The sequence below is a fragment of the Podarcis cretensis genome, assembly GCF_951804945.1.
Source record: "Podarcis cretensis genome assembly, chromosome: 18".
In the NCBI taxonomy this organism is placed as follows: Eukaryota; Metazoa; Chordata; class Lepidosauria; order Squamata; family Lacertidae; genus Podarcis; species Podarcis cretensis.
Window position 1 is genome coordinate 3,809,505 of NC_137188.1, and position 24,780 is coordinate 3,834,284.

The 24,780-nt window shown below is 48.9% G+C and overlaps 1 protein-coding gene across 1 annotated transcript in view; it reads left to right on the plus strand.

Annotated features, from left to right (window-relative positions):
• The first annotated feature begins 4,179 nt into the window (after positions 1-4,179).
• Positions 4,180-24,780, plus strand: part of MKNK2 (MAPK interacting serine/threonine kinase 2) — a 44,740-nt gene continuing 24,139 nt past the window's right edge. The window contains exons 1-7 of the mRNA XM_079960759.1: positions 4,180-4,303; positions 6,178-6,337; positions 15,637-15,718; positions 16,848-16,949; positions 18,095-18,192; positions 23,781-23,860; positions 24,225-24,298. Coding sequence (XP_079816885.1) covers positions 6,290-6,337; positions 15,637-15,718; positions 16,848-16,949; positions 18,095-18,192; positions 23,781-23,860; positions 24,225-24,298 — 484 coding nt within the window. The 5' untranslated portion in view covers positions 4,180-4,303; positions 6,178-6,289. The remainder of the gene's footprint in view (positions 4,304-6,177; positions 6,338-15,636; positions 15,719-16,847; positions 16,950-18,094; positions 18,193-23,780; positions 23,861-24,224; positions 24,299-24,780) is intronic.

Below are 24,780 nucleotides of genomic sequence, written 5' to 3' on the forward strand. Positions count from 1 at the left end.
GCCCAGAATTGCATTGGCTTTTTTAGCTGCCGCGTCACACTGTTGGCTCATGTCAAGTTTGTGGTCCAGGAGTTGCACAAAGAACAGGGACTCGGGCAGGGGGGCAACAGGGAGGCATCTCCCTGGGGATACTGCTTAGCTCCACCTCCCTGCTGGGACTGGCTGACTCAATCCAAATATGTAGTCTTGTGTGTGCATGTGCGCTGAATCATATAAGGGCAGAGTTGGAAGGAACCCTCAGGGGGGGAGTTTAATTAAATTATAAGCCCCACCTCCCAATCTCCCTGCCCAGTGACCCTACTCCACCTAGCCGATGCTTGTTAAGAGAGTTACCCCCCAAAATAATCAAGAGAGTTACCCCCAAAATAAGCAAGCCAGGCTTCCTACAGTTTAGGCAAGACCAGAGCAGTGACTCACGCAGAGAGAGAACGGGCTACCTCATCCGTCCTGCACATCTCTGCATTTAGAGCAGTTTGGAGCATTCAATTGTGCCCAGTGCAAAAGCGTGGAAAAACCAGTTCTCCCACTCCGACGAATGATTCCAAGGATGCACACGAGCGCATCGTGCAGAGATGCAACAGGCAAACTCACTTTCCAGAGGCAGATAGGTGCTTTGCATACCTATAGGGAGAAAAATCAGGCTATGGATGCACAAGCAGCTTTTGAACCCAGCCCCTCATTATCGACCCTTGGACAGCTAACTTTCATTTTGTTGCCAGCAGTGGGGTTAACCTCTGAGAATACACAGAGCGCAATACCCTCCAACATTTCTCTGGTGATAATAGGGACGTCCTGTTTAATCATCATCATCATCATCATCATCCAGCCACTCTGACAAGAAAAACATAACATTATAAAACTTTCACAATGCAAGGCTGCCTTCAGAGGACATCTTCGAAAGGGTGTATATTCCTCCAATGAAAATAGGGACGTCCTAAGGAAAATCAGAAACTGGGACGGCTTCTGAAAACTCGGGACTGTCCCTGGAAAATAGGGACACTTGGAGGGCCTGTCAACCCCTTCTTGATAGGCGTGGGCCTTTTAAAATGACAACAATGTGAAGTTTAAGGGGAAATAATAGTCTCTGAGCATGCACAGAGTGATGCCCGTTTACAAAAAGACACTGGTTTTTAGAAGGTGTCTTTGTTGATCATGGGGGAACGGCTGGTGGGGCTCGACAGAGCCTTTTCTGTGGTGGCTCCCATGTTGCAGAGTCCCTCTCCGGAGAGGTTAAACTGGCTCCCTCTTCGCTCTCCTTCCAGGCCTTTGGACAATGGCGATTACTGGGCTGCTGGGCAGGGCAAACGGGATTTTAATTTCTGGTTTCAAATGCGCTGCGATGCGCTTTAATTATTGTTTTTCATTAACTTGCCCTTGTCACTTTGCATTTCCGAACGATGCTTTTCAAACGCTGCAAGCCTTCTCCAATCCCAAGGTGGGGGAGAGAGGGAGGCGTTACAGATCCTGGGAAGTGATCCCAGGGGTCATCTAGACCAACCCGCCGCAATCCAAGAATGCCGTGGGATAAGGACTGGGGTTGCATCTGTCTTTGGCGAACGTGGTAGACGAATCGTGGCATATTTCGCACCCTCTACACTCCTGGGTTGATTTAGAGCCTGATTGAGTGATCTGGTCATGCAATAAATTATTATTATTATTATTATTATTAACAATGGGCATGTGAAATTGCACATAGGCATTTGACTGCTTGCACACCCTCTCACAACTGGCAGTGTGGAAAAGTGAAGCCAGGATGGGGTTGGGCAGGGGGACGGATCCTGCAATGTGGGCTCTGGTCTCCAGGAGGAACAAAAGGGGCTAGTTTTTGCAGAGGTCACCCATAAAAGAAGGAGGTTTGCAGGTTGTGGATTTGTGCATGTTTAGAAATACCCACTGAAAAGATGGTAAAAGTTGGGGGTGAGGAAGGCAGCAGGGAGGGACTAATCCAGGCACCGCTTTCCTAGAGGAGACCGCAGGAGCAGAAAACTCTCTGCACATGTTTAGAGGCACGCACTGCCTTCTCTCTCTTGCCGCAGAGGCACTCTGCCCATGCCCAGAGGCACTCTGCCCATGCCCAGAGGCACTCCCTCCCTAGGGGATACAGCAGAGCAGAAAACTCTCTGCACATGTTTAGATGCACACTCTGCCTTCTCTCTCCTTCGCCAGAGGCACTCTGCACATGCCCAGAGGCACTCCCTTCCTAGGGGAGATGGCAGGAGCAGAAAACACTCTGTACATGTTTAGATGTGCACTCTACCTCCTCTCTTCTGCCGCAGAGGCACCCCCTTCCTAGGGGAGACAGCAGCAGCAGAAAACACTCTGCACATGCTTTCAGGTACTCTTTACCCTCCCTCTCCTGCCACAGAGGCACTCTGCCCATGCCCAGAGGCACCCCTTTCCTAGAGGAGACGGCAGGAGCAGAAAACTCTCTGCACATGTTTAGAGGCGCACTCTGCCTTCTCTCTCCTGCCGCAGAGGCACTCTGCCCATGCCCAGAGGCACTCCCTCCCTAGGGGATACAGCAGAGCAGAAAACTCTCTGCACATGTTTAGATGCACACTCTGCCTTCTCTCTCCTTCCGCAGAGGCACTCTGCACATGCCCAGAGGCACTCCCTTCCTAGGGGAGATGGCAGGAGCAGAAAACACTCTGTACATGTTTAGATGTGCACTCTACTTTCTCTCTCCTGCCGCAGAGGCACCCCCTTCCTAGGGGAGACGGCAAGAGCAGAAAACACTCTGCACATGCTTTCAGGTACTCTTTACCCTCTCTCTCCTGCTGCAGAGGCACTCTGCACATGCCTAGAGACACCCCTTTCCCAGAGGAGATGGCAGGAGCCGAAAACTCTCTGCACATGCTTTCAGGTATTCTTTACCCTCTCTCTGCCGCAGAGGCACTCTGCACATGCCCAGGGGCACTGCCTTCCTAGAGGAGACGGCAGGAGAAGAAAACACTCTGCACATGTTTAGAGGTACGCACTGTATTCTCTCTCTCTGCCGCAGAGGCACTCTGCACATGCCCAGGGGCATTGCCTTCCTAGAGGAGACGGCAGGAGCAGAAAACACTCTGTACATGTTTAGATGTGCACTCTACTTTCTCTCTCCTGCCGCAGAGGCACTCCCTTCCTAGGGGAGACGGCAAGAGCAGAAAACACTCTGCACATGTTTAGAGGTACGCACTGTATTCTCTCTCCTGCTGCAGAGGCACTGTGCACATGCCCAGAGGCACTCCCTTCCTAGGGGAGATGGCAGGAGCAGAAAACACTCTGTACATGTTTAGATGTGCACTCTACTTTCTCTCTCCTGCCGCAGAGGCACTCCCTTCCTAGGGGAGACGGCAAGAGCAGAAAACACTCTGCACATGCTTTCAGGCACTCTTTACCCTCTCTCTCCTGCTGCAGAGGCACTCTGCACATGCCTAGAGACACCCCTTTCCCAGAGGAGATGGCAGGAGCCGAAAACTCTCTGCACATGCTTTCAGGTATTCTTTACCCTCTCTCTGCCGCAGAGGCACTCTGCACATGCCCAGGGGCACTGCCTTCCTAGAGGAGACGGCAGGAGCAGAAAACACTCTGCACATGTTTAGAGGTACGCACTGTATTCTCTCTCCTGCCGCAGAGGCACTCTGCACATGCCCAGGGGCACTCCCTTCCTAGGGGAGATGGCAGGAGCAGAAAACACTCTGTACATGTTTAGATGTGCACTCTACTTTCTCTCTCCTGCCGCAGAGGCAGTCCCTTCCTAGGGGAGACGGCAGGAGAAGAAAACACTCTGCACATGTTTAGAGGTACGCACTGTATTCTCTCTCTCTGCGCAGAGGCACTCTGCACATGCCCAGGGGCACTGCCTTCCTAGAGGAGACGGCAGGAGAAGAAAACACTCTGCACATGTTTAGAGGTACGCACTGTATTCTCTCTCCTGCCGCAGAGAAACTCTGCACATGCCCAGGGGCACTCCCTTCCTAGGGGAGACAGCAGGAGCAGTAAAAATACTCTGCACATGCTTCCAGGTACTCTTTACCCTCTGTCTCCTGCCGCAGAGGCACTCTGCCCATGCCCAGAGGCAGCAGGAGCAGAAAGCCTTTCGCCGGGCCGCCGCTCCCCGCTGGCCTCTGCCCTTCCCTTCCCTTCCCGGCCCGGCAGGCGGAGGCGGAGGCAGGGGCGGGCCGGTGGGGCTCAGCTGATGCAAGCGGGGGCCGCCGCCTATATAAGGCTCGGCGCGGCGCCTGGTCGGAACCTCCCTTCCCGAGCCCGGCTGTGCCTTTTCCATCTACAGTGGCGCCAGCACTGCGGAGCCCGAGCCTCGGTAAGGGGAGACTGCCGCGGGCCGGGCGGAGGGCTGCCGAGGGCCGGGTCCCCCGATCCCCGGGCGCTTTTGCAAAGCCGCGTCCCTTGCATTTGCAAAAAGCGATTTGCAAAAAGCAGAGGCGACGGGATCTCCGTAGTTCTGCAATGGAAATTGGGGGGGGGGGGGAGAGAGAGAGAGAATGGTTGGGAAGAAGACTTCAGATGTGGGGGGGGGGTGAATGCCCCCCCCAGCAAATAAATAAAGCAGGTCGGAAATATTGCATCCCCCCCCCCCGGTTTGCAAACTCATTGCATGGCGCGCGCAGCTGAATCTGTCTTGTGTGTGTGTGTGTGTTTTTAAGGGGGGGAGGGGTTTTGCAGGGGGGAAGGAAGGGGGAGGGGCTGGGGAGGCAATCCCTTCACCCCCCCCCCAATATTCCCCTTTATCTCTTTTTTACCGTTTTTTGGTGGCCCCACTTATTTTTGCAAATGGGGGGGTTTAAAAATCCATGTTTTTCCTTTTGCAAACCTGATAGCATTGCAAAGGGCCGGATTGTGTTGTTGTTGTTGTTGTGTTGCAAGCCTGGGGAGGTGTGTTTGCGTTGGGGGGGGGGAGGAAGCTTTGCGGGGGCGTATCCGTTTCACGGCCCCCCCCCAGTAGTGAGCGATTCTTTTTTCTCCTCCCCCATTTTACCTTCTTCCTCAATGCAATAATAGAAAATGAACTCACCCGAATGATCACGCCCCCCTCCCTTGCTATGCAGGATGTAGGGTTTTTTTTGGGGGGGGGTGGCTTAGGAAATAAGGGGTGTGTATTTTTGCTGTGTTATTTCCACCCCCCGCCCCAATTGCAGATTTTCAGAATAAAGTCCAGAGAGCGTTGGGTTTATTAGGATTTTACTGCAAATCTGCAAGTTTCAAAGTCTCTTCCATCTGCCCCACAAGATCAGCTGCAAAATATTATATATGGTTTTTTGTGGGTCGACGCGGTGGGGGTGGAGAGGAAATATTAAAATTTTGTGCTGCTGGGGGGGGGGGATAACATTCCTCTCCTGCCAGTTCTCAGCTGCATCTAACTGCAACCACTGTTTAAATCTATGGGCAATGACCACTGATTTCAGTGGTCTACTTGTGAGTAGGGCTTGAGTTGGCTGCATAATCCCTTCTTTGCAAAAGGCCTGTGTGTGTGGGGGGGGTGCCCACCCCCTTTGTACACACCCCCTTTTCCCTTCCTTCCCCAGGGCCTGTACTTCCAACATCTGCCTTCGCTCCAAGAATTTTGTTCCCCCCCTTCCTTTGAAAAATAAAATAAAATAAAGCAAAACTTCTTTCAAATCATAAACAGTGAATGTTCTTCCTAAGCTTTGCATTGCATCACAAAGGGACGAAAATCTGGTGCAACACAGAGAAAGAGAGAGGGAGATTGAGATATTTTTGTAATAAAGGCCTTATGTCGGAGAGGTTGGGAGCTGAATCTTAAACGCACAAACTATTATTACTGTGATTATGACGATGATTATGATTATTAAATACGAGGATTTCTGCGCAAAAGGGCCTCTGTTGTCAGAGAAAAATACTTGCCCCCCCTGGAAGCCCCCCACTTCTTTGTGTGTTTGCAAAATCTCTGCCTGCGATTTTCTGTATTTCGGGACGCACTCTGCTCCTGTGGTGTGTTGTGTTGTGTTGTGTGTCATTTGCAAACCGCCGTTCTTATTTCTCCTTTTTCTAGGAGTCTGGTGCTTTGCTTTTAAATTTCCTTTGTCAAAAATGAGATCCCCCCCCCCCCAAAAAAAATCCCAACAGCTATTTTATGGTTATGCGCCCAGTGGTTGAATCTTGAACTTTTTAAAAAATAAAAATAAAGCTTTTCTCTTCTTTTCTCCCCTTTTACAGGGTCTCCATCGGCAGACCCGGACTAGCTTCACCCCAATTTTTTTTCCTTCTCCGCCCCCCCTTTTCTTTTCTTTACTCCCCCCTCTTCATTTGCATCTTCCAAACCTCCAAAATGGTGCAGAAAAAAACAGAACTCAAAGGTTTCCACCGTTCCTTCAAGGTAAGATAGATTAAAACTCTTATTATTTAGCGGAAGTCGGATTGCGGAGTTAATGTGTCTGGGTTTTTTTAATGCCTTCTGAAAGTTGCTTCCGTTTTCTGTTTTTCCCTTTTAAAAAAAAAGTTGTGTTTTTGCAACGCAGTCCCAGACATATGTAGGTATAAAGAAGCCCCATTGAATTCAATAGGGCTTACTCCCAGGTAAGTTGCCTAGGCTTGCAATGCCTTTGTTGCTCATTGGAAAAAAATAATAATTATGGAGAGACTTATGTTGGGAATCAAAATATGTGCTGTGAAACCGTTTGCACTGAAACTTTTGCAGCATGTATATCCACTATAAAAAGGCTTAATTTTTTTTTTAAGCTGCATGCAAGCTTCTGAGCTACACAGGACTCCTAGTCAGCCAGGAGAGCTGACTCGGGACCCTGTGTGGCATAGGTGGTTTCCTCAGAGTAGTGGAAAATACTTCCTTAGTGGGTCTAACCCCGAAACTTTTGCTGCTGCAGATATAATAGTAGCATATAATATAATATATTAATAATCCTACTCACCCCTACGAAGAGATGCTAAGGATTGGACCACATTCTCCCTGCCCTCCGCCCCACCAAAAAGCGAGTTTTTGACCTTGTCCATCAAATTATAGCGGACCATCAGGACTTGAGGGTCTCTGCCCCGAGGAGATTACAATCAAAGGGGGGAAATCAGCACGGGGACGTAGCAGGTGGTTGGGGTTCGAGAGCAATAATAATACCTTTATTGTCAACGTACAACCTGAAATCAACCGACATAATAATGATTAAAAGGAACCCGACATAATAACAATTAAAAATAATAATTAATAATGATTTATGACACCTTGTTGTAGGGTTTGTCTTGGTGGGTGTGCGTTGTCAGAAGCAATGCTTTAGCGACAAGTTGTGTTGCAGTTTCGGGCGTCTGCATGGAGCGCTGTACATTTTTACTTTTCTGAGTTGTGTGCGAGATTAATTTCTGCTTCCTAAGAGGAATTAATTTGCTGCTGGGTCGGCCTCCTAGAGAGTCGGCCTTTGGCGCTTGCAAGCTCTTTTGAAAGAGAGAGCCGGGTGCTTGCATTTAATGAAGGCTTGCTTGCCGTTTCGCTGGTGCCCTGACATGCAATGGTGCTGGGGGTTTTGTGTCTGTTTTGCTGAATAAGCAAAAAGAGGGTTGTGTCAGTTCCTTTGGCCGGAACGTGTGTTTAGGGATACAGCCAGGGCCCGACTTCTGTGTTGTGCAAGTGCGTCAGGGAATCCTGTCCTTCCAAACTGGTTGCCTGAAATGTTTGGGAAGTGATGCAAGTCGTCTGTAGGCGCCGCCTCAATTTCCGTGATTTATGAGCCGATGGCAGTTCCCTAAAACCCTTTGGCAGGCCGGCTTGGTGGCGATGTGACCTCTCTGCGTCTCTCTGCTCTCCATAGGCAGGTTTCTAGTCCCCATGGAGGCAGCGATATCGCCTGCACGCTTTCTGCAATTCGTGTTGATCCTCAGATGCTCTCTGCTAGTTGCAGCCAGGTTTCTAGCCCTCATGGAGGCCGAGATGTTGTTGCTACAGGTGTGTGCATTTGTGTAGCAATGGTTGCTTGTGCCCTGCCTCCTCTGGGTAGAACCTGGTTCGACGCCTGAATAAATGAGGCCAAATTGGATAATGCCGTACAAGTGTTTTGTTTTTGTAATTTGCACGAAACAGGGTTATGGCTGGTGTGAGTCAGGATCCCGCAATGTGGCTCCAATTGTCTGAACTGCTGAGTGGCAGGTGACCTTTAGCTTGTGAGATGACTGGTTCCTGCCACCTGGTGCTGATATTGCCAAGGTTGTGGGTTCAGTCCCTGTCAGGGACAGCTGCTGGGCTGCACTCAATTTCAAGCAAAACACCCGGAAAACCCAGTATTTTTGCCTTTCTTGAACAGACAAAAGGAGGGAGGAGTCCTGGGGCCAGACAGGCTTCCACGCCTGTCTCTACTGTCTTGTACCCATTTCACAGGCGGGATAGCTGAGTTGGTTGTTTGGCCCTGCAGATTAATTCCTCCCTGCAGGGCTGCCAACCCTGCGCTCAGAGTCATGGGGTTTGTCCCGTGATGCGCCGCCTCCCTCCCTCCCTGTCTGTCTGGTTGCCGAGGGCTCTCCCTAATTATGGGATGCCAGCGTCCTGGTTGGCAGAGGCTGGGAGCCATGCGGGAGGGCTGGTCCTCTGCGGCTCGGAGCCAGACCGGTTGGGCAGGTCAGAAGAGAAGCTGGGACTCCCTCCGGGGAACAGGATCATAAGAGTTAGAAGGGGTTCCCGAGGGTCATCCAGTCCAACCCCCTGGAATGCAGGAATCTTGCCCAGCGTGGACCTCGAACCCGCAACCCTGGGGCTTCATCGCAGTTCAGGCCTGGGCTGGATTTGCCTTTTGGAGGTTGTGGCCTCTCCTTCCTTGGAGGTGTTCAAGCCCAAGGTCGGGTGTCCATTTGTCCTGGGAGCTTGAGCTGAGATCCCTGCACTGCAGCGGGTTGGGCTGGATGACCTTGAGGGTTCCCTTCCAATTCTGCGATTCCATGCTTTCCAGAAACTGGTCTTCAGGAGCCTTTCTAGCCTTCCTGGCTAGTAGCCTTGTCTGCCATGAAGTTACCTCATCCTGTTTTTTTAACCCTTCTGGGTTGGTGGGCACGACTGTCTCCTGCAGCAAGGAGTTCCATAGTTTTAACAGTGCCCAAGAAGGGCTTTCCTCTGCCTGTCCCAGATCTCCCAACTGTCCAGCTTTGTTGGGACGTCCGCAAGCGTCTGTGAGAGAGGGAGAAAAGCTTTTCACTCTTTTCCCATGGTGGACGTAATCCTGCAAACGTGTGCTTGCTTCCCTCTTCTCCAAATTAAAAAGGCCCAAAGGTTGCACGATTTTTTGCAGCTGGAATAATCCTGCAAACATTGCAGACGAGTAGCCATGTGGGTCAAGACAACACAGCCATGCGGGTCATCTGGTTCTCCGGTCATCGTTGCTGGGCTCCAGCTCCCAGTCGCCACCATAGCCCAATGGTCAGGGATGATGGGATATGTAGTTCTGCAAAACCCAGCGGTTCCCTTGGCCTAGAGCTGTTTCTGTACTGGGGTGGCGAGGCTCCCTATTATTTACTTTGTTTGTAGCCCGCCTTCTTTGTCCACTGAGCTCAAGGTGTCGCCGTTCCCGGTTCTGTTCAATTAATCACCCCAACAACCGTGCGAGGTAGGCCAACCTAGCCAGAGCGGCGATTCCGACAAGAAAAGTGATCTTCCCAAAGGTTTTTGCTCTGTCCGTTCTCCTGCAAGAGGCCTCTCTTCTTCAGTCCTTTGTAGGTTTCAGAGTTGGAAGAGTTGAGTTTGTGGCTCAGTGGAGATTCGAACCCAGGTCTCGCCTGCTCCAGCTGCGAGATACCGGTTTTGAAACTGTGCTCAGACTTCCAAAGTGAATCTGTGTGGCGTCAAGGTCGGGCACCGAGGAGTCTGCGACTCCAAACCCTCACTGAACTTGCCGGCTGATCTCTGGAATATCTCTCGCTCAGCTTCAGCCTGCCTCGCAAGGTTGTTGTGAAGATTAAACAGGAAGCTTCCATGCTGGTCCATGTAGCTCAGTATTAACGGCAACCAACTGGCAGTGCCTATCCGGTGCTTCCTAGTCAGAGATGCTGAGGACTCAGCCTAGGCTTTCTGCGTGCAAATCTTCCCTGCATCGCAGCGGGTTGGAATAGATGACCCCCTGGTGTCCCTCAAAAATCTACGGTTCTAGGATAACTATGGGGTGAGAGAGGGAAACTTTTTGTGGGTTCCACCAGCTGCCTCCATCCATGCCTCCAAATCTCCTATGTTCTTAATCCCATTCCCTGCCCTACAGCCAACCTCATGGGGTTTTCCGCCTGCAAATAACAGCTGCTCTTAGAAATAATCTTATTTTCGTTTCCCTCCCCAGCGCATGCTGAGATCCCGTACTCCATTCCTCCTTATGTAATGCAAAATCTTTTCTTTGCAACTTAGAATGCGGGTGTGTGCCTCAAACGCCCAATTTTGCACGGGGCTTGACATGCCCCCCCTTTGCGTTTCCTGCTAGTATTTTTCCAAGAGATTTCTTTCCAGATGCCTTTCGGGTTGGCGATGGTCGAAGCCTCTCGGCCACCCTGTGACTTTGCTGCCTAATCTCAAATTAATGCCCTTGCGCTTATTTTTAAACATGCCGACACGCGCGCACACACACACACACACAAGCCTGCACAATAGATTCCCTTGCATTTATTGCTTGTCGTGAAAAGCCTGGGTCCTTAAGTCGATTGCTGCACAACTCTCCAGTTTTAAAAGAGTGCAGTGCAGGGACTGTGTGCAGCCTCACACCTGGGTTTGTGTGCGCACACAAGTGTGTGTTTCAGGGGGTGGAGGAAGGAGGCCGCTGAACGGAGGCGTGACAGGAGAGTTGCCTGCAGTCCCCCCCCCCCTTTTTGCACCCTGCGTTTTGCAAAACTCGCTTGTGGCCGGGTGATGTAACTTCTCCGCGGCTGGGAGGCCCCATGGAGGGATATTTGGCGCAGCGCGGGATGGGTTATGTAAGCGCATCTTGGGCTCTGCAGTCTGTGCGTTTCGTGCGCAAAGGCGCAAGGGAGTCGCATACGGGGAATTCCCAGACCCGGGTTTTGCAAAATCCAAAGTGGCAGGAGCAGAGAGGTTGAAGGAGAAACCCAGAAATGGGTCTGTGGGTTTTCCTGTTGTTGGCTGTTTTGCATTTTTTGAGGGATGGGTGGAAATTAAGCAGGCACAAAGGGGATCAGGGGTTGGCGCAAGTAGAGTGGAAAATAATAAGTAATAATAATAATAATTTATACCCCCCTCCTCTAGTCTGGCTGGGTTTCTCCAGCCACACTGGGCGGCTCCCGACACATAGAAAAACACAATAAAATGTCAAATATTAATAGCTGCCATCTTTTTTTAAAAAATGTTTTTATTAACAATTTCAACATATCAAAACGTTATTATTTTCTCCCCCTTTTCCCCAAGAGACTTCCCTCAGCAACTCTATGATTTCTCAGCACATATTATTCTCTGCATGTTGTAAAATTATACCAATCCTTACATTATCTGTTTACCATGTTATCAATCAATACATTTGTGTGTGTATATTCAAAAACTGTCCAGGAGTCCAGCTCATTTTGTTTTGTTTTTTTAGTAATTTGTAAAAAGTTCCCATTCTTTTTGAAAGTCACAGTTGTCCTTATCTCGCAGTTCGTATGTCAGTTTCACCAATTCTGCGTAGTTCATCAACTTCTCTTGCCGCTGTTCTTTATTAATAGCCGCAATCTAGGTACTAAAAAGTCACAATGTGGCCAGCCTCGTGCATTGAGAATGGGTTAAAGGGGTGTGGGGAGAAGGCTGGCTTTCAAAAGAGGGTCTGGAGGTGAAGGCTGTGGATAGAATCATAGAATCGTGAGCTGGAAGGGAACCCCAGGGGTCATCCAGCCCAACCCGCTGCAGTGCAGGAATCTCAGGCCAAGCGTCCATGACAGGTGGCCGTTATACCTTTGCTTCAAAAGGCTGCATGGAAGGAGAATCTGCAACCTGCCAAATGGCGCTTACTGTCAGAAAGTTCTTCCTGAGGTTGAGTTGGAATCTCATTTTCTGGTCACTTGAAGCCATGGGTTCGAGTCATAGAATCATAGAATCCTAGAGTTGGAAGAGACCGCAAGGGCCATCGAGTCCAACCCCCTGCCAAGCAGGAAACACCATCAGAGCACTCCTGACATATGGTTGTCAAGCCTCTGCTTAAAGACCTCCAAAGAAGGAGACTCCACCACACTCCTTGGCAGCAAATTCCACTGTCAAACAGCTCTTACTGTCAGGAAGTTCTTCCTAATGTTTAGGTGGAATCTTCTTTCTTGTAGTTTGGAACCATTGCTCCGTGTCCGCTTCTCTGGAGCAGCAGAAAACAACCTTTCTCCCTCCTCTATGTGACCTCCTTTTATATATTTGAACATGGCTATCATATCACCCCTTAACCTCCTCTTCTCCAGGCTAAACATGCCCAGCTCCCTTAGCCGTTCCTCATAAGGCATCGTTTCCAGGCCTTTGACCATTTTGGTTGCCCTCCTCTGGACACGTTCCAGTTTGTCAGAGTCTTACCCAGGAGGAAACAAGCTTGTTCTCTGCTAAGGACCAATGCAACAGAGGGGTGTGTTTGTGTTCCGAGAGCTTGAACAAAATATTTCTACTGTGGGAAGCGCCTGCATCCTTCACCTGAGTAGGTTTCATAACAGCCTGTCTATCCAGGCTGCGGGTTCTGCTCCCTCCCTTTTTTTGGCCTGGAATGAGATGGGGGTGGAATTGGTTTGCAGTCAGGGGGTGCTAATAATGGGGTTTACAATGGGAGCGGGGGGCTTAATCCTCGGAGGCTAGTTCCCCCCCAGGGGGAAGAGTTGCTTGAGCGCGTGCAGAGAGCACTCAAGGAGCAGGCTTGGAAACTCAGATATGGAAGCCAGGCGCCAAATCTTAAACTAGGGTTTCCTTTTGGGTAAAAGGAATTCCAGGTTGCCTTGTTGGGGCCAGAGGACTCAGAAAATGCGCCTGACTCGGAATTTCAAACGCTGGTTTTGCTGCTGGCGCTGGTCCGGCTGCGACAATGTGGAGATACCTGGGCGCCATTTGGAAACCTCTGCTTTAAGAATCTAAGAGATTCTTAGAAGACTTGAGTAAATGCTTGAACTATTTGAAAAGCAATTGTAATGAACAGATTACGCTGGTAGGACTGCAAGAAGTTCTGTAAGGAGGGTTATGTGAAATATTGCAAGTTAATGATAATTAAAAATAATAGAGAAATTAAGAAATGCAGAATAATAATAATAAAATAATAATAAAAATAAAAATAATATAATAATAAAAAAATAATAATAATTAATAATAATAATTAATAATAATAATTAATAATAATAAATTTATTATTTAAACCTCGCCCATCTGGCTGAGTTTCCCCAAGTGATAAAGAACGGAAAATCTTCAGAGGTTGTTGGCGCGAGTCTAAAATATTGTATAAGATAAGAACTTGTGTTCAATGACTGTTGGAAATGATACGTTAAAAAAATTAATAAAAATGTATATAAAAGAAAAGAAAACCTCTTTTTTAGTCCACACTCAATGCCGTTTCCATTTCCGCTGTGCGTGTTTCTCCGCCTTACGAGTGAATTGTCGTAAGAGGAAGCCGCGGACAAGCAATGTAGCTGAGATCGTTGAATTGTCGCGTCGGAAGGGACCCTGGCGGTCATCTAGTCCAACCCCCCCCCCCCAGCAAATAGACATTCTGTTGCGGTGACTACAATATAGGTTTAAGGTGCCCATCTTAGATAGCTGAGTTTCTAACATGCGGGGGGGGGGGTGTGTGTGTGGCCCTCCTACAAGGAGGTGTTAAGGATTGAGGGGTGACTAGATGACTCTTGGGGTCCCTTCCAGCCGTTCCCCGATTCTGCAAAAGGCGTTGTTCCCTGAGCTGCTCCTCTTCTACCTTCAAGGTACTAAATATAGAATGTGGAATTGAGGAGCCTGGATGGGAGCTCTGTTGGTTAGCGCATGGCGCTGATAATAACGCCAAGGTTGCGGGTTCGATCGCCGTCTGGGACAGCATTGCAGCGGGTCAGACTAGATGACACTCAGGGTGCCTTCCAACTCTTAATATTCCATGATTCTACTCCTTAATATAAATGCTGGGGGGGGGGATTCAAAGTCCATTTGCCACCCGCACCCCACCTCTGTGGTACAACCCAGAAAGGGCTCTGCCACATGCTGTTTTAATAATAATAATAATAATAATAATAATAATTAATTTTATTTATACCCCGCCCATCTGGCTGGGCTTCCCCAGCCACACTGGGCGGCATCCAACACAATATTAAAATACCGTACTGCATCAAACATTAAAAGCTTCCCTAAACAGGGCTGCCTTCAGATGTCTTCTAAAAGTCTTGTGGTAGTTGTTCGTTGTTCTCTTTGAAATCTGGTGGGAGGGAGTTCCACAGGGCGGGTGCCACCACCGAGAAGGCCCTCTGCCTGGTTCCCTGTAATTTGGCTTCTTTCAGCGAGGGAACAGCCAGAAGGCCCTCGGCACTGGACCTCAGTGTCCGGGCAGAATGATGGAGGTGGAGACATTCCTTCCGATATATATAAATGCGCAGCTCAGGTCCAGGAGAGGTTTAGTGCGCAGCTCAGGTCTAGCAGACGCCTCCTGTGTTTTGTGGTGTCTCTGCAAGGTTCTCGCCTCGCCCTGCCCTGCTGTTCCCAAACAAGCAGTCTCCTCCCTGCTCATTATGGGCTGAATCTCCAGCCACAGCCGGTGGGGCAGCGTTCCGGCCGGGTCTGGTTAGGCTACCCTGTGTTCTCCTCCCTGTTGGCCTCCTTTTGCAGCCTCCACCAGTCACACCTGTCCACGGAGACTGTGTACTGGGGAAGAGTCAGGTTCCTGGTTTTGTTCTCCCTCGCCAGGTTGTCGCGCAGCAGGGAAGGAACTGGTTTGAGCACTTTCAAGGGAGTTGGCTCCTGCAAAGCTGCAATTGCAGGTTGCTAAGTTTCTAGTCCACAAGAAAAGTTCAAATTACTTTTTATTTTTTTGCATCAACCAGTTGCGTCTGGGTTGAACGACACACAGAAGCTGCCTCTGGAAAAGCAAAACCCCTAAGTGGCAAAGGTTTTTTTTAAAATGTACAAAATTTGGGCTGCCTGCCTGCGCCCATTAAATATTGTTGACCTAAAGGGAGCAGGCAGGCAAGGTTTTCTGCGCTTGGGTAGCTGGCCAGAAAAAGTTGGCGTCGATGTCGGCTGCCTTTTAAGAAGCTAGAAGCTCAGGTCTAGCAGAGGCCAAATGTGCAGCTCAGGTCTAGCAAATGCTTTTTACTGAATATGCACCTCAGGTCTAGGAGAACTAGAATGTGCAGCTCAGGTCTAGCAAATGCTTTTTACTGAATATGCACCTCAGGTCTAGGAGAAATAGAAATATGCAGCTCAGGTCTAGCAAATGCTTTTTACTGAATATGCACCTCAGGCCTAGGAGAAATAGAATGTGCAGCTCAGGTCTAGCAAATGTTTTTTACTGAATATGCACCTCAGGTCTAGGAGAAATAGAATGTGCAGCTCAGGTCTAGCAAATGCTTTTTACCGAATATGCACCTCAGGTCTAGGAGAGGCTAACTGTGTAGCTCAGGTCTAGCAGACCCCTACTATCCCCCTGGAAACTTCTTACCACCATTCCCCCCTTTAATTCTGGCTTGGATGTGACTTTTCCTCTCCCTTCCCCTTTCCTTCTCTACTCCCAGGGCCAGAACCCGTTTGACATCGAATTCTCCCAGTCCACTCACCTGGATTCTGTCTTCAACTTCGAATGCCCCTCTCGGCCCGGTGAGCACCGCTGTTTTAATTCTGTTTTGGGATCAGGAGGAAGAAAATCAGTTCCTGAACTGGGAATTGTCCTAGGTTTACGCCTCTTGAGATTCAGACAATTTGATGGAGGGTACCTCTGTGGCTTAAACCACAGGGCCTAGGACTTGCCAATCAGAAGGTCGGTGGTTCGAATCCCCGCAATGACGGGGTGAGCTCCCGTTGCTCAGTCCCAGCTCCTGCCAACCTAGCAGTTCGAAAGCACGTCAAAGTGCAAGTAGATAAATAGGTACCGCTCTGGTGGGAAGGTAAACGGCGTTTCCGTGCGCTGCTCTGGTTCGCCAGAAGTGGCTTAGTCATGCTGGCCACATGACCCAGAAGCTGTACGCCGGCTCCCTCGGCCAATAAAGCGAGATAAGTGACGCAACCCCAGAGTCGGCCACGACTGGACCTAATGGTCAGGGGTCCCTTTACCTTTTTATCTCTATTCCAGGGATTGTGAACTGCAGGGGAGAGGAGTGCGGCCCCCGAGACCTCTCCTTCTGGCCCTCATAACTCTCCCATTTATTGGGTTCAGAATGCCACCTTTTTCCTCTAATCTGGCGTTCATGGTTTCCTCCCCATCCTGTGAGGTGGGTTCAGTTAAGAAGCGGTGGCTGGCTTTGTGAACAGGTGTCGGGATTTGAACCCTCGTCTTGACCCAGAGTTTCCCAAATTTGGGTCTCTGTTTTTGGACGACAGCTCCCATCATGCCCAGCTAGCAGGACCCAGTAGTCGGGGGTGACAGGAATTGTAGTCTGGGGACCCAAGTTTGGGAAACTGCTCTAACCACTGTGCAGCACTGCCCTACTGCACAAAGGTGAAGCTTCTATTAATAGCCCCGCCCACATTTGCCTGTCGCCCCGCCCACAGCTGTCATGTGGAACAGCCTCCCCACCCTGGTCTTAACTCCTGTAATGGAGCCTCCATTTTCAAAGAGAGTCTACCTTGAAATATAAGCCGCTGGCTGTTTCATGCAAAATGCAAAGTTTAAGGGCGACTGCAGAACCCAGCACGCCTCTGGCTTTAGGGATTGTTGTGTGCCTGGTCCTGGGTTCAAATGCTGCCTTTTAACTGTGATTCTTCCCCCCCCCCCAATCTCGTGGAACAGACATGCCTTCGAGTCAGCCCATCGACATCCCCAACGCGAAGAAACGGAACAAAAAGAAAAAACGCTGTCGGGCCACGGATAGCTTCTCCGGAAGGTTTGAAGGTGAGCCGCTCAAGTCGCTAGTCCCCAGCGTTTATTCTCGAAATCCTTCCCTTTGCAGCAAAATGTTTTCCGCTCAGTCCTTGTGAGAGGGGCTGTGTCCGCAAGAAGCCTACAGGAAGAGGGTTGCAGGAGAGATGTGTGTTTATTTATCCAAAGGAGATGGATTAGACCAGGAGAACTTGGTTCTCAAGCAGTTGTTGGACTACAACTCCCATCATCTCAAACTAGCAGGACTGGCAGTCAGGGATGATGGGAATTGTAGTCGAAAAACAGCTGGAGATCCACGTTTGGGAAATCCTGGATTAGACTCTTGCGTTTAGGGAAAGGTTGGTGTAGACTGCACTGAGCTGGATGAGACCCAAAGGTGTGACGCTGTTTGAAGGAGAGCTTCCTTTTTAAACCAGCCTGTTGGTTCAGAATCATGAGGTCTAGCACCTTGTTTTATTTTTGCAGGAACGGTGAGAGGCAATGAGGGCTAGAACTTTAAACCGTCAGGGACTGCAGCTACTGGCTATTTTACTATTAGGCAGGGTCTGTCAGTATGCTTTTTGTTGTTGTTGATGTTCTGTAATGTATTTTGAATATTAAAGGGTGGCATGTAAATTGAAATAATAATGACAGCAACAACAACTACGATGATGATCTGTAATTTGAGGAGCAGCAGGGAGAGGCGTCAGCTAAATTCAGGCAAAGATGGACTATGTCAAATCAACAAAGCCATCAGTTAAAATAAGATGATCTGGTGCTTGGGGTTTTTTTTTTGAAGAATGGAAGCCTTTTCCGGATCGTTTGGAGAAATACGGCAGCACGAAGAATCTGTGATCAGGATTCGAACTATGAGCAGCAGAAAGAACGAACGATGATTGCGCTACGGCTGTGTTAAAAAAGAGGGGAGGCAGGCAAAGGGAGCGGGGAGATAAGAAAAACATCACGGAAAATGAGATGGGAAGTTAGCGATACAAAAAGAACATTTTTAAAATATATATTGGACTTTTATGTGGAATTTTTGGAATATAAACAGAGTTTTTGGAATAAACAAAGTTCAGGCAACGAGGCAGGGAACTGATTCCCCCCATAATTCTCTTGTTTCCTTGTCTTTCTCTCTCTCTCTCTCTGTCTTCTCCGTCCCCCCCAAAAAACTTCAGACGTTTACCAACTCCAAGAAGAGGTCCTGGGGGAAGGGGCTCATGCAAAAGTCCAGGCCTGTGTTAACCTCATTACCAACAAAGAGTATGCAGTGAAGGTAAGGGGGCTTGGGGACTTTGGAGTTTGAGCCCCGGGTCGGGCAAGAGATTCTTGCATGGCAGCGGGTTGGGATGGATGGCCCTCAGGGTCCCTCGCAGCTCCACAAATCTGTGATTCTCACAGAGGCCAGCTGGATGCCCCAAGCAGGATTCTCTCCCCTCCCACAACTGCATTGCGTTTTGGGTGTGAGATGGTTGTGTTGTGCTTTTACTGGTGCCTATTATGGCTGCCTCTGACCGCAGAGGTGCAGAGCATAGCCAATTGTGGCTGCCGGCCATTGATAACCCTCTCCTTCAAACCCTCTTTCGAAGCCGTCCACCTCCTGTGGCAAGGAGTTCCACAGGTCCTGCGTGAAGGTCTTCCCTGGGCCAAAATTGGTGTGTGTGTGTGTGTGTGTGTGTGTGTGTGTGTGTGTGTCAGGAATTTCCAGCATGAAACGTCTGCGGTAGTGTTTTCCTAGTTGGTGTGGTTAGCCGGGATTTGGACGGAGGGGGGGGGGAGAGAATTAAAGAAATTCTTCACAGGTAGGTCTTCGTGCTGTTGGAATAGGAGCAAGGACAATGGGGGTTAGGTGCTTTCCTCCACATGTGGTGGGAGTGTCCCAAAATCCAACTATTCTGGACAACAACCATACGAGAAATAAGTAAAATAACCAACAAAGTATTGGAAATCACCCCAGAACTGGCCTTACTAAACATCTTCCAAGACAATAATGCCCATTTACACCGCAAAGAACTCATAACCCGCCTACTTTCAGCAGCCAGAAACACCATAACCAGACACTGGAGAGACCTGTCAGGAGTAAGCATGGACCAATGGGACCAAATAGTATGGGAAACAGCCCTACTAGAAAAATTAACCAATAAACTGAAACTGATATAGGGACAAATAGAAGAAGACGCCTTTACCCCGGTATGGCTCCCCTTTATCACACACACAGCCCAACAAGACAGTGACAAAAATTCACCAACAGCATACAACTCAATATGGCTAACCTGATCCAAAACACCCACCCACCCCACTCACACATGAAAACAAAGACCACTGCAGCCAACCGCAAAGGAACAGCCACACCCTGGGCCAGGCATCCCCAAACTCGGCCCTACAGATGTTTTGGGACTACAACTCCCATCATCCCTGACCACTGTTCCTGTTAGCTAGGGGTGATGGGAGTTGTAGTCCCAAAAAACGTCTGGAGGGCCCCAAAAAACTTAGGCCAACCCCAACCTCTCTCGCCACCAAAGGAACACAAGTGAACAGCAGAGAACCTGCACAAGCAACGCTGACGCCAAACCCTACATATATTAAGTAAAATAGAAACATCCGACCCCCTCCCATCTTCTCCACCCACCTCTTTCTCTAATGTCTCAACAAATGAAACTGATTTGTAAAAATGTTACATGGAGAAAGGAAAGTACGAGAGAGAGGCATTGCACACACTTTTGTAAATCAAGAAAATATTTAATAAAAATACATTTTTAAAAAAAAACCCAACTCAGGCGCTTTCCCAGCTCTTAGCATTCGGCTTTAAGGAACGCCCATGGATTTGAGTCTTGTGAGACAGGAAGGAAAGCTTTTTTTTTTTTTTTTTAGGGAAGCTTTTAATGTTTGATGTATTACAGTATTTTAATATATTTTTTGGAAGCCGCCCAGAGTGGCTGGGGAATAAATAATAAATTATTATTATTATTATTTTTCTCCATCAGCTGGCGCCGTGTCTGCCACCCTGTTGCAATCGCTTCCTTGTTTTCATCTGCAGGCCCCTGCCTCTTTTTTCACCACCCACCCCAAAGAAGAAATTCCTCTCTGCAGTCTTGCACGAGGCTGTTTTTTTCCAGCGCATGGGAGATGCAGAGCGAGGGAGAGCGGGCGGTGGTGGCAAAACTGGCGTTGTTTTGCGGAGGCAGAAGTTGGGGAGGGCCGAGGTTGTGACCTGCCTGGGCTGGAGGGGAGGAGAACAGCTGCTGGTCTGGCGCTGGCACACACCCCCTCGCCCCCTTCCCTTTCAAGTGCAGGAGGGAGAGGAACAAGCAGGCCTTTCATCGGGCTTTGGCTGCAAAGCGGCATCTCGGGGCGAGGAGAAAAGTTTAGAGCTCCGTAAATAATCCGATTCTCGCTCCTTCTGACTGTGGGTTTGGGGCTGCAGCAGTGATGGCAGCTCCCAAAATGAACCCCCTCGCCCCTTTCCGGAGCCAGATTTTGGGTGCAGATGGGGATATAATAATAATAATTCAATTTGATTCCCTCCCCCTCTTTCTTTTTTCCCTTTCTCCTGCTGTGATGAGGCTGTATTTTAATGTTTTAATGTTGTATTTTAATCTTGTATTCATTCAACTTGTTTTTATTATTGGTTGTTAGCCGCCCTGAGCCCGGCCTTGGCTGGGGAGGGATTAATAATAATAATAACAACAACAATGTATTACAGTAGTACCTCGTTGTGAGTCTGCCCTGTTTAGTGTCCATTTCGTGGAACGTCCACGGCAAACCCAGAAGGACCGGAACGGGTTACATCCGGGTTTGCCGCTCGCACACGCCCGCTAAATCATGCTTCATGCATGTGCAGAAGCGCAAAACCGCTCACGCGCATGCGCAGAGTGGCGCTTTGTCGAGCGTCTGGGGGTCCGGAACGGATCCTGAATCAAAACAAGGTACCACTGTATTTATAGCCTCCCCATCTGGCTGGGTTTCCCCAGCCACTCTGGGCGGCTTCCAACAAAATATTAAAATACAGTAATGCATCAAATATTAAAACCTTCCCTAAAGAGGGCTGCCTTCAGATGTCTTCTAAAAGTCGGGTAGTTGTTGTTCTCTTTGACATCTGGAGGGAGGGCGTTCCACAGGGCGGGTGCCACCACCGAGAAGGCCCTCTGTCTGGTTCCCTGTAACCTCGCTTATCGCAGGGAGGGAACCGCCAGAAGGCCCTCGGAGCTGGACCTCAGTGTCCGGGCAGAACAATGGGGCTGGAGACGCTCCTTCAGGAATACTGGGCCTTTGAGGCCGTTTAGGGCTTTAAAGGTCAGCACCAACACCAATATAAAATGCACATATTCCCTCTCTCGTCTTAAGAACTTTGGGTTGAGTGAAAACGAACACGGGTGTTTTTCATTCTACAATTTTTATTATTTTGCGTTGCGGACAGTTGGTCGGCGTTTCCCAAACGTGGGTCTCCAGCTGTTTTGGGACTACGATTCCCATCATCCCTGACCGCTGGTCCTGCTAGCTAGGGAGGGTGGGCATTGTAGTGCAAAAACAGCTGCAGGCGTGATCTTCTGAAATATTGCACTAGGTTACTCTTTGTGTCCCTTCGAAGTCTGATTTTAGAAGGGGAGAGAGAAGCAATTTTTTTTTTTGGTATGTGCATGGGGGGAGGGAATGCTCCTCTCACAAAAGCAACCCCCCTAAGCGCATTCATAGAATTGTAGAGTTGGGACCCCTGAGGGTCATCCAGTCCAACCCTCTGCAATGCAGAGATCTCAGTTCAAGAACTCCGGACAGATGGCCAGCCAACCTCTGCTTAAATACTTCCAAAGGATGGAGAGTCCGCCACGTTCCATCCATTGTCAAACAGCTCTTACTGTCAGAAAGTTTTCCTGATGTTTAGTCGGAATTTTCTTTCTTGTAGCTTGAAGCCATGGGTTCGAGTCCCGCCCTCCAGAGCAGGAGAGAACAAATAGATATAGCAATAGACAATACATTTTGGGCAAAAAAAAGGAGAGGCACAAATACAAGATGGGTGACACCTGGCTTGAGAGCAGTACATGTGAAAAGGATCTAGGAGTCTTGGTTGACCACAAACTTGACATGAGCCAACAGTGTGACGTGGCAGCTAAAAAAGCCAATGCAATTCTGGGCTGCATCCATAGGAGTATAGCATCTAGATCAAGGGAAGTAATAGTGCCACTGTATTCTGCTCTGGTCAGACCTCACCTGGAGTACTGTGTCCAGTTCTGGGCACCACAGTTCAAGAAGGACACTGACAAACTGGAACGTGTCCAGAGGAGGGCAACCAAAATGGTCAAAGGCCTGGAAACGATGCCTTATGAGGAACGGCTAAGGGAGCTGGGCACGTTTAGCCTGGAGAAGAGGAGGTTAAGGGGTGATATGATAGCCATGTTCAAATAGATAAAAGGATGTCACATAGAGGAGGGAGAAAGGTTGTTTTCTGCTGCTCCAGAGAAGCGGACACGGAGCAATGGCTCCAAACTACAAGAAAGAAGATTCCACCTAAACATTAGGAAGAACTTCCTGACAGTAAGAGCTGTTTGACAGTGGAATTTGCTGCCCAGGAGTGTGGTGGAGTCTCCTTCTTTGGAGGTCTTTAAGCAGAGGCTTGACAACCATATGTCAGGAGTGCTCTGATGGTGTTTCCTGCTTGGCAGGGGGTTGGACTTGATGGCCCTTGTGGTCTCTTCCAACTCTAGGATTCTATGATTTATTTTCTCGCCTTAGGAACATTAACTTTTGTAATGACAGGTGAAAATTAAAAGACGGGAAACTAAATGCCCCCCCCCGGTGAAATAACAAAGCCCAGTTCAAGAAAGAAAGACGAGAATAAAAGTTTTTGCATTAAGAGAGAATATTGGTGTTGCTGGATTTTCAAGCGTCGTTTCCTGTTTGCGCGGCTTGTCTCAAAAATGATGGCTTCACTGTCCACATGTAATGAAGGAATTTCAAATTATATGTAAAGTGTCTGGAAGTTCTAGTCCTCGTTAAAATCTCAAAAGATGCTCAATTTTCTCCATTATCACTGTATTCCAGAGTGGTGGGGCCGAGTGCCCAGTGTAAGATTTTGGGCTGTTTCCCATTGAGTTGCAATTCCTATTTGAGCTGCTTAGATTTTAAGGACATTTTCTTGATCTGCGATTGTAGGCGTGAAAAGCAAAATAGTTTTTATTTTTTTAGGCTGGAGCAAAACAAGGAAGTCCCTGGATGAGCCCAAGAATGTCTTCGTAAAATGCTTTTTTGAAAAGGAAACGGCTGCAAAGGGAACAGCTGTGTTTTGCAAAAAATTAAAAAAATTAAGGAAGTGGTGATTGGGGGCTGGTGTGTTTTTGGTGCCTAACTGGGAGCAATTCCTTTGCTGCGGAAAATTTTCTGTTGCTTTGTGGTATGACCTTAGCTTGAGAGAGGCTGAACTTGCACAGAAATCCCTGCACATAAAAACAAAGCCTCTCAGGGTCTACATTTCTTCTTGATATTCTTGCTTTCTAGTTGCGGAGAAACTTGCTTTTTTGGGTGGGTGGGTGAGCGTTTGTGTGCAAGCAGATAAATCGGGATGCCATTTTTAAAAAGCTGTTCTCCAGCAAGATGCTTGGGGGAACTCGCGCACGAGAACGGTCTTCTGTGCAAAACGGCACCCTTGCAGCTAGAGAGCTAGCCTTTCAAGGTGGGCGGGGAGTTGCGACAGGATATGGGTGGCCATGAATGGTGCCTGTTATGCACACAGACTCCCACAGAGACAAGGGAACGGCTTGAACTCATGTTAATAGGGCGCAAAACTCTTGATTGCACCCAACTGGCCGCTTTCAAATCCCTGACGCGACTGTGCGCTGATGTTCGCTGCTTTGTGTGTGTTTCTCTTTAAAGATTATCGAAAAGCGTCTCGGACACATCCGGAGCAGGGTCTTCCGGGAAGTAGAGATGCTGTATCAGTGCCAAGGACATAGGTATTTTTAATTTTATTTTTTGGTGGCTTAAGCTGTAGGGTTTATTAAGGGCTAATTTGGACTGACGGTGCCCATGATAGTGGCTCAGATAAACCTGATGCTCCACCAGCACCTGGTTCGCCCCCATGAAACCTCCATGCTCAAGAGCAGTCTATCTGCAGCCTTGCTTTTGCAGGCTTCCTGGAGACGCATCCCATTTGGGGGAAGAAAATGTGGGGAGGGGGTGTGTGGACCTTTCTTGGACTGACCTGGCAAGGCTGTGCAGTGGGGGAGAAAGAGAGGCGTCCTCATTCGAGGAGAAAACCATGCAAAGTGGAGATTTCCCCCCCATTTTAAAATGTCTTCCCTGTCTTGCTCGTGGCAGGAACATCTTGGAGCTGATTGAGTTCTTTGAGGAGGAAGACCGGTTCTATCTCGTGTTTGAGAAGATGCGAGGAGGCAAGTAGCGACGCTTGTGTCTGGCATGTTGCTGGTCGGGAACGTTTGGCCTGTGGGCCTAACCTGGCCAGCTTGTTTTGGCCCTTCTGGTAGTTTTGGCTGAGCCGTACTCACCTGTCCTGGGTGTTGGTCACCCAGGTGACGGGCTCCACCTGCCAGTCCAACTTTGCCTGCAGGTGGGTGAGGAAAGGGATCCCAGCTCGCAGGCCGGAGTAAATTATTGAACTGGAACCTGTGAAAAGATTTTATTCTTGGGTGAAGGATAGCTGCTTGTCCTCTGAAAAAGCCCGGTGCCTGCGTTTCTGCAGGAGTTGTTATTATCATTATCATTTATTAAATCCGTATGCTTCCCTTCATCCGGAAAATTATGAGATGAAAAACACAAAATGCATAATAAAAGCAAAGGCAAACCAATAATCTACCCCTGCAAAGGGCATCAGGTTGAGCCAGGCGCTTAAAGGTGTATAATGAAGGCACCAGAT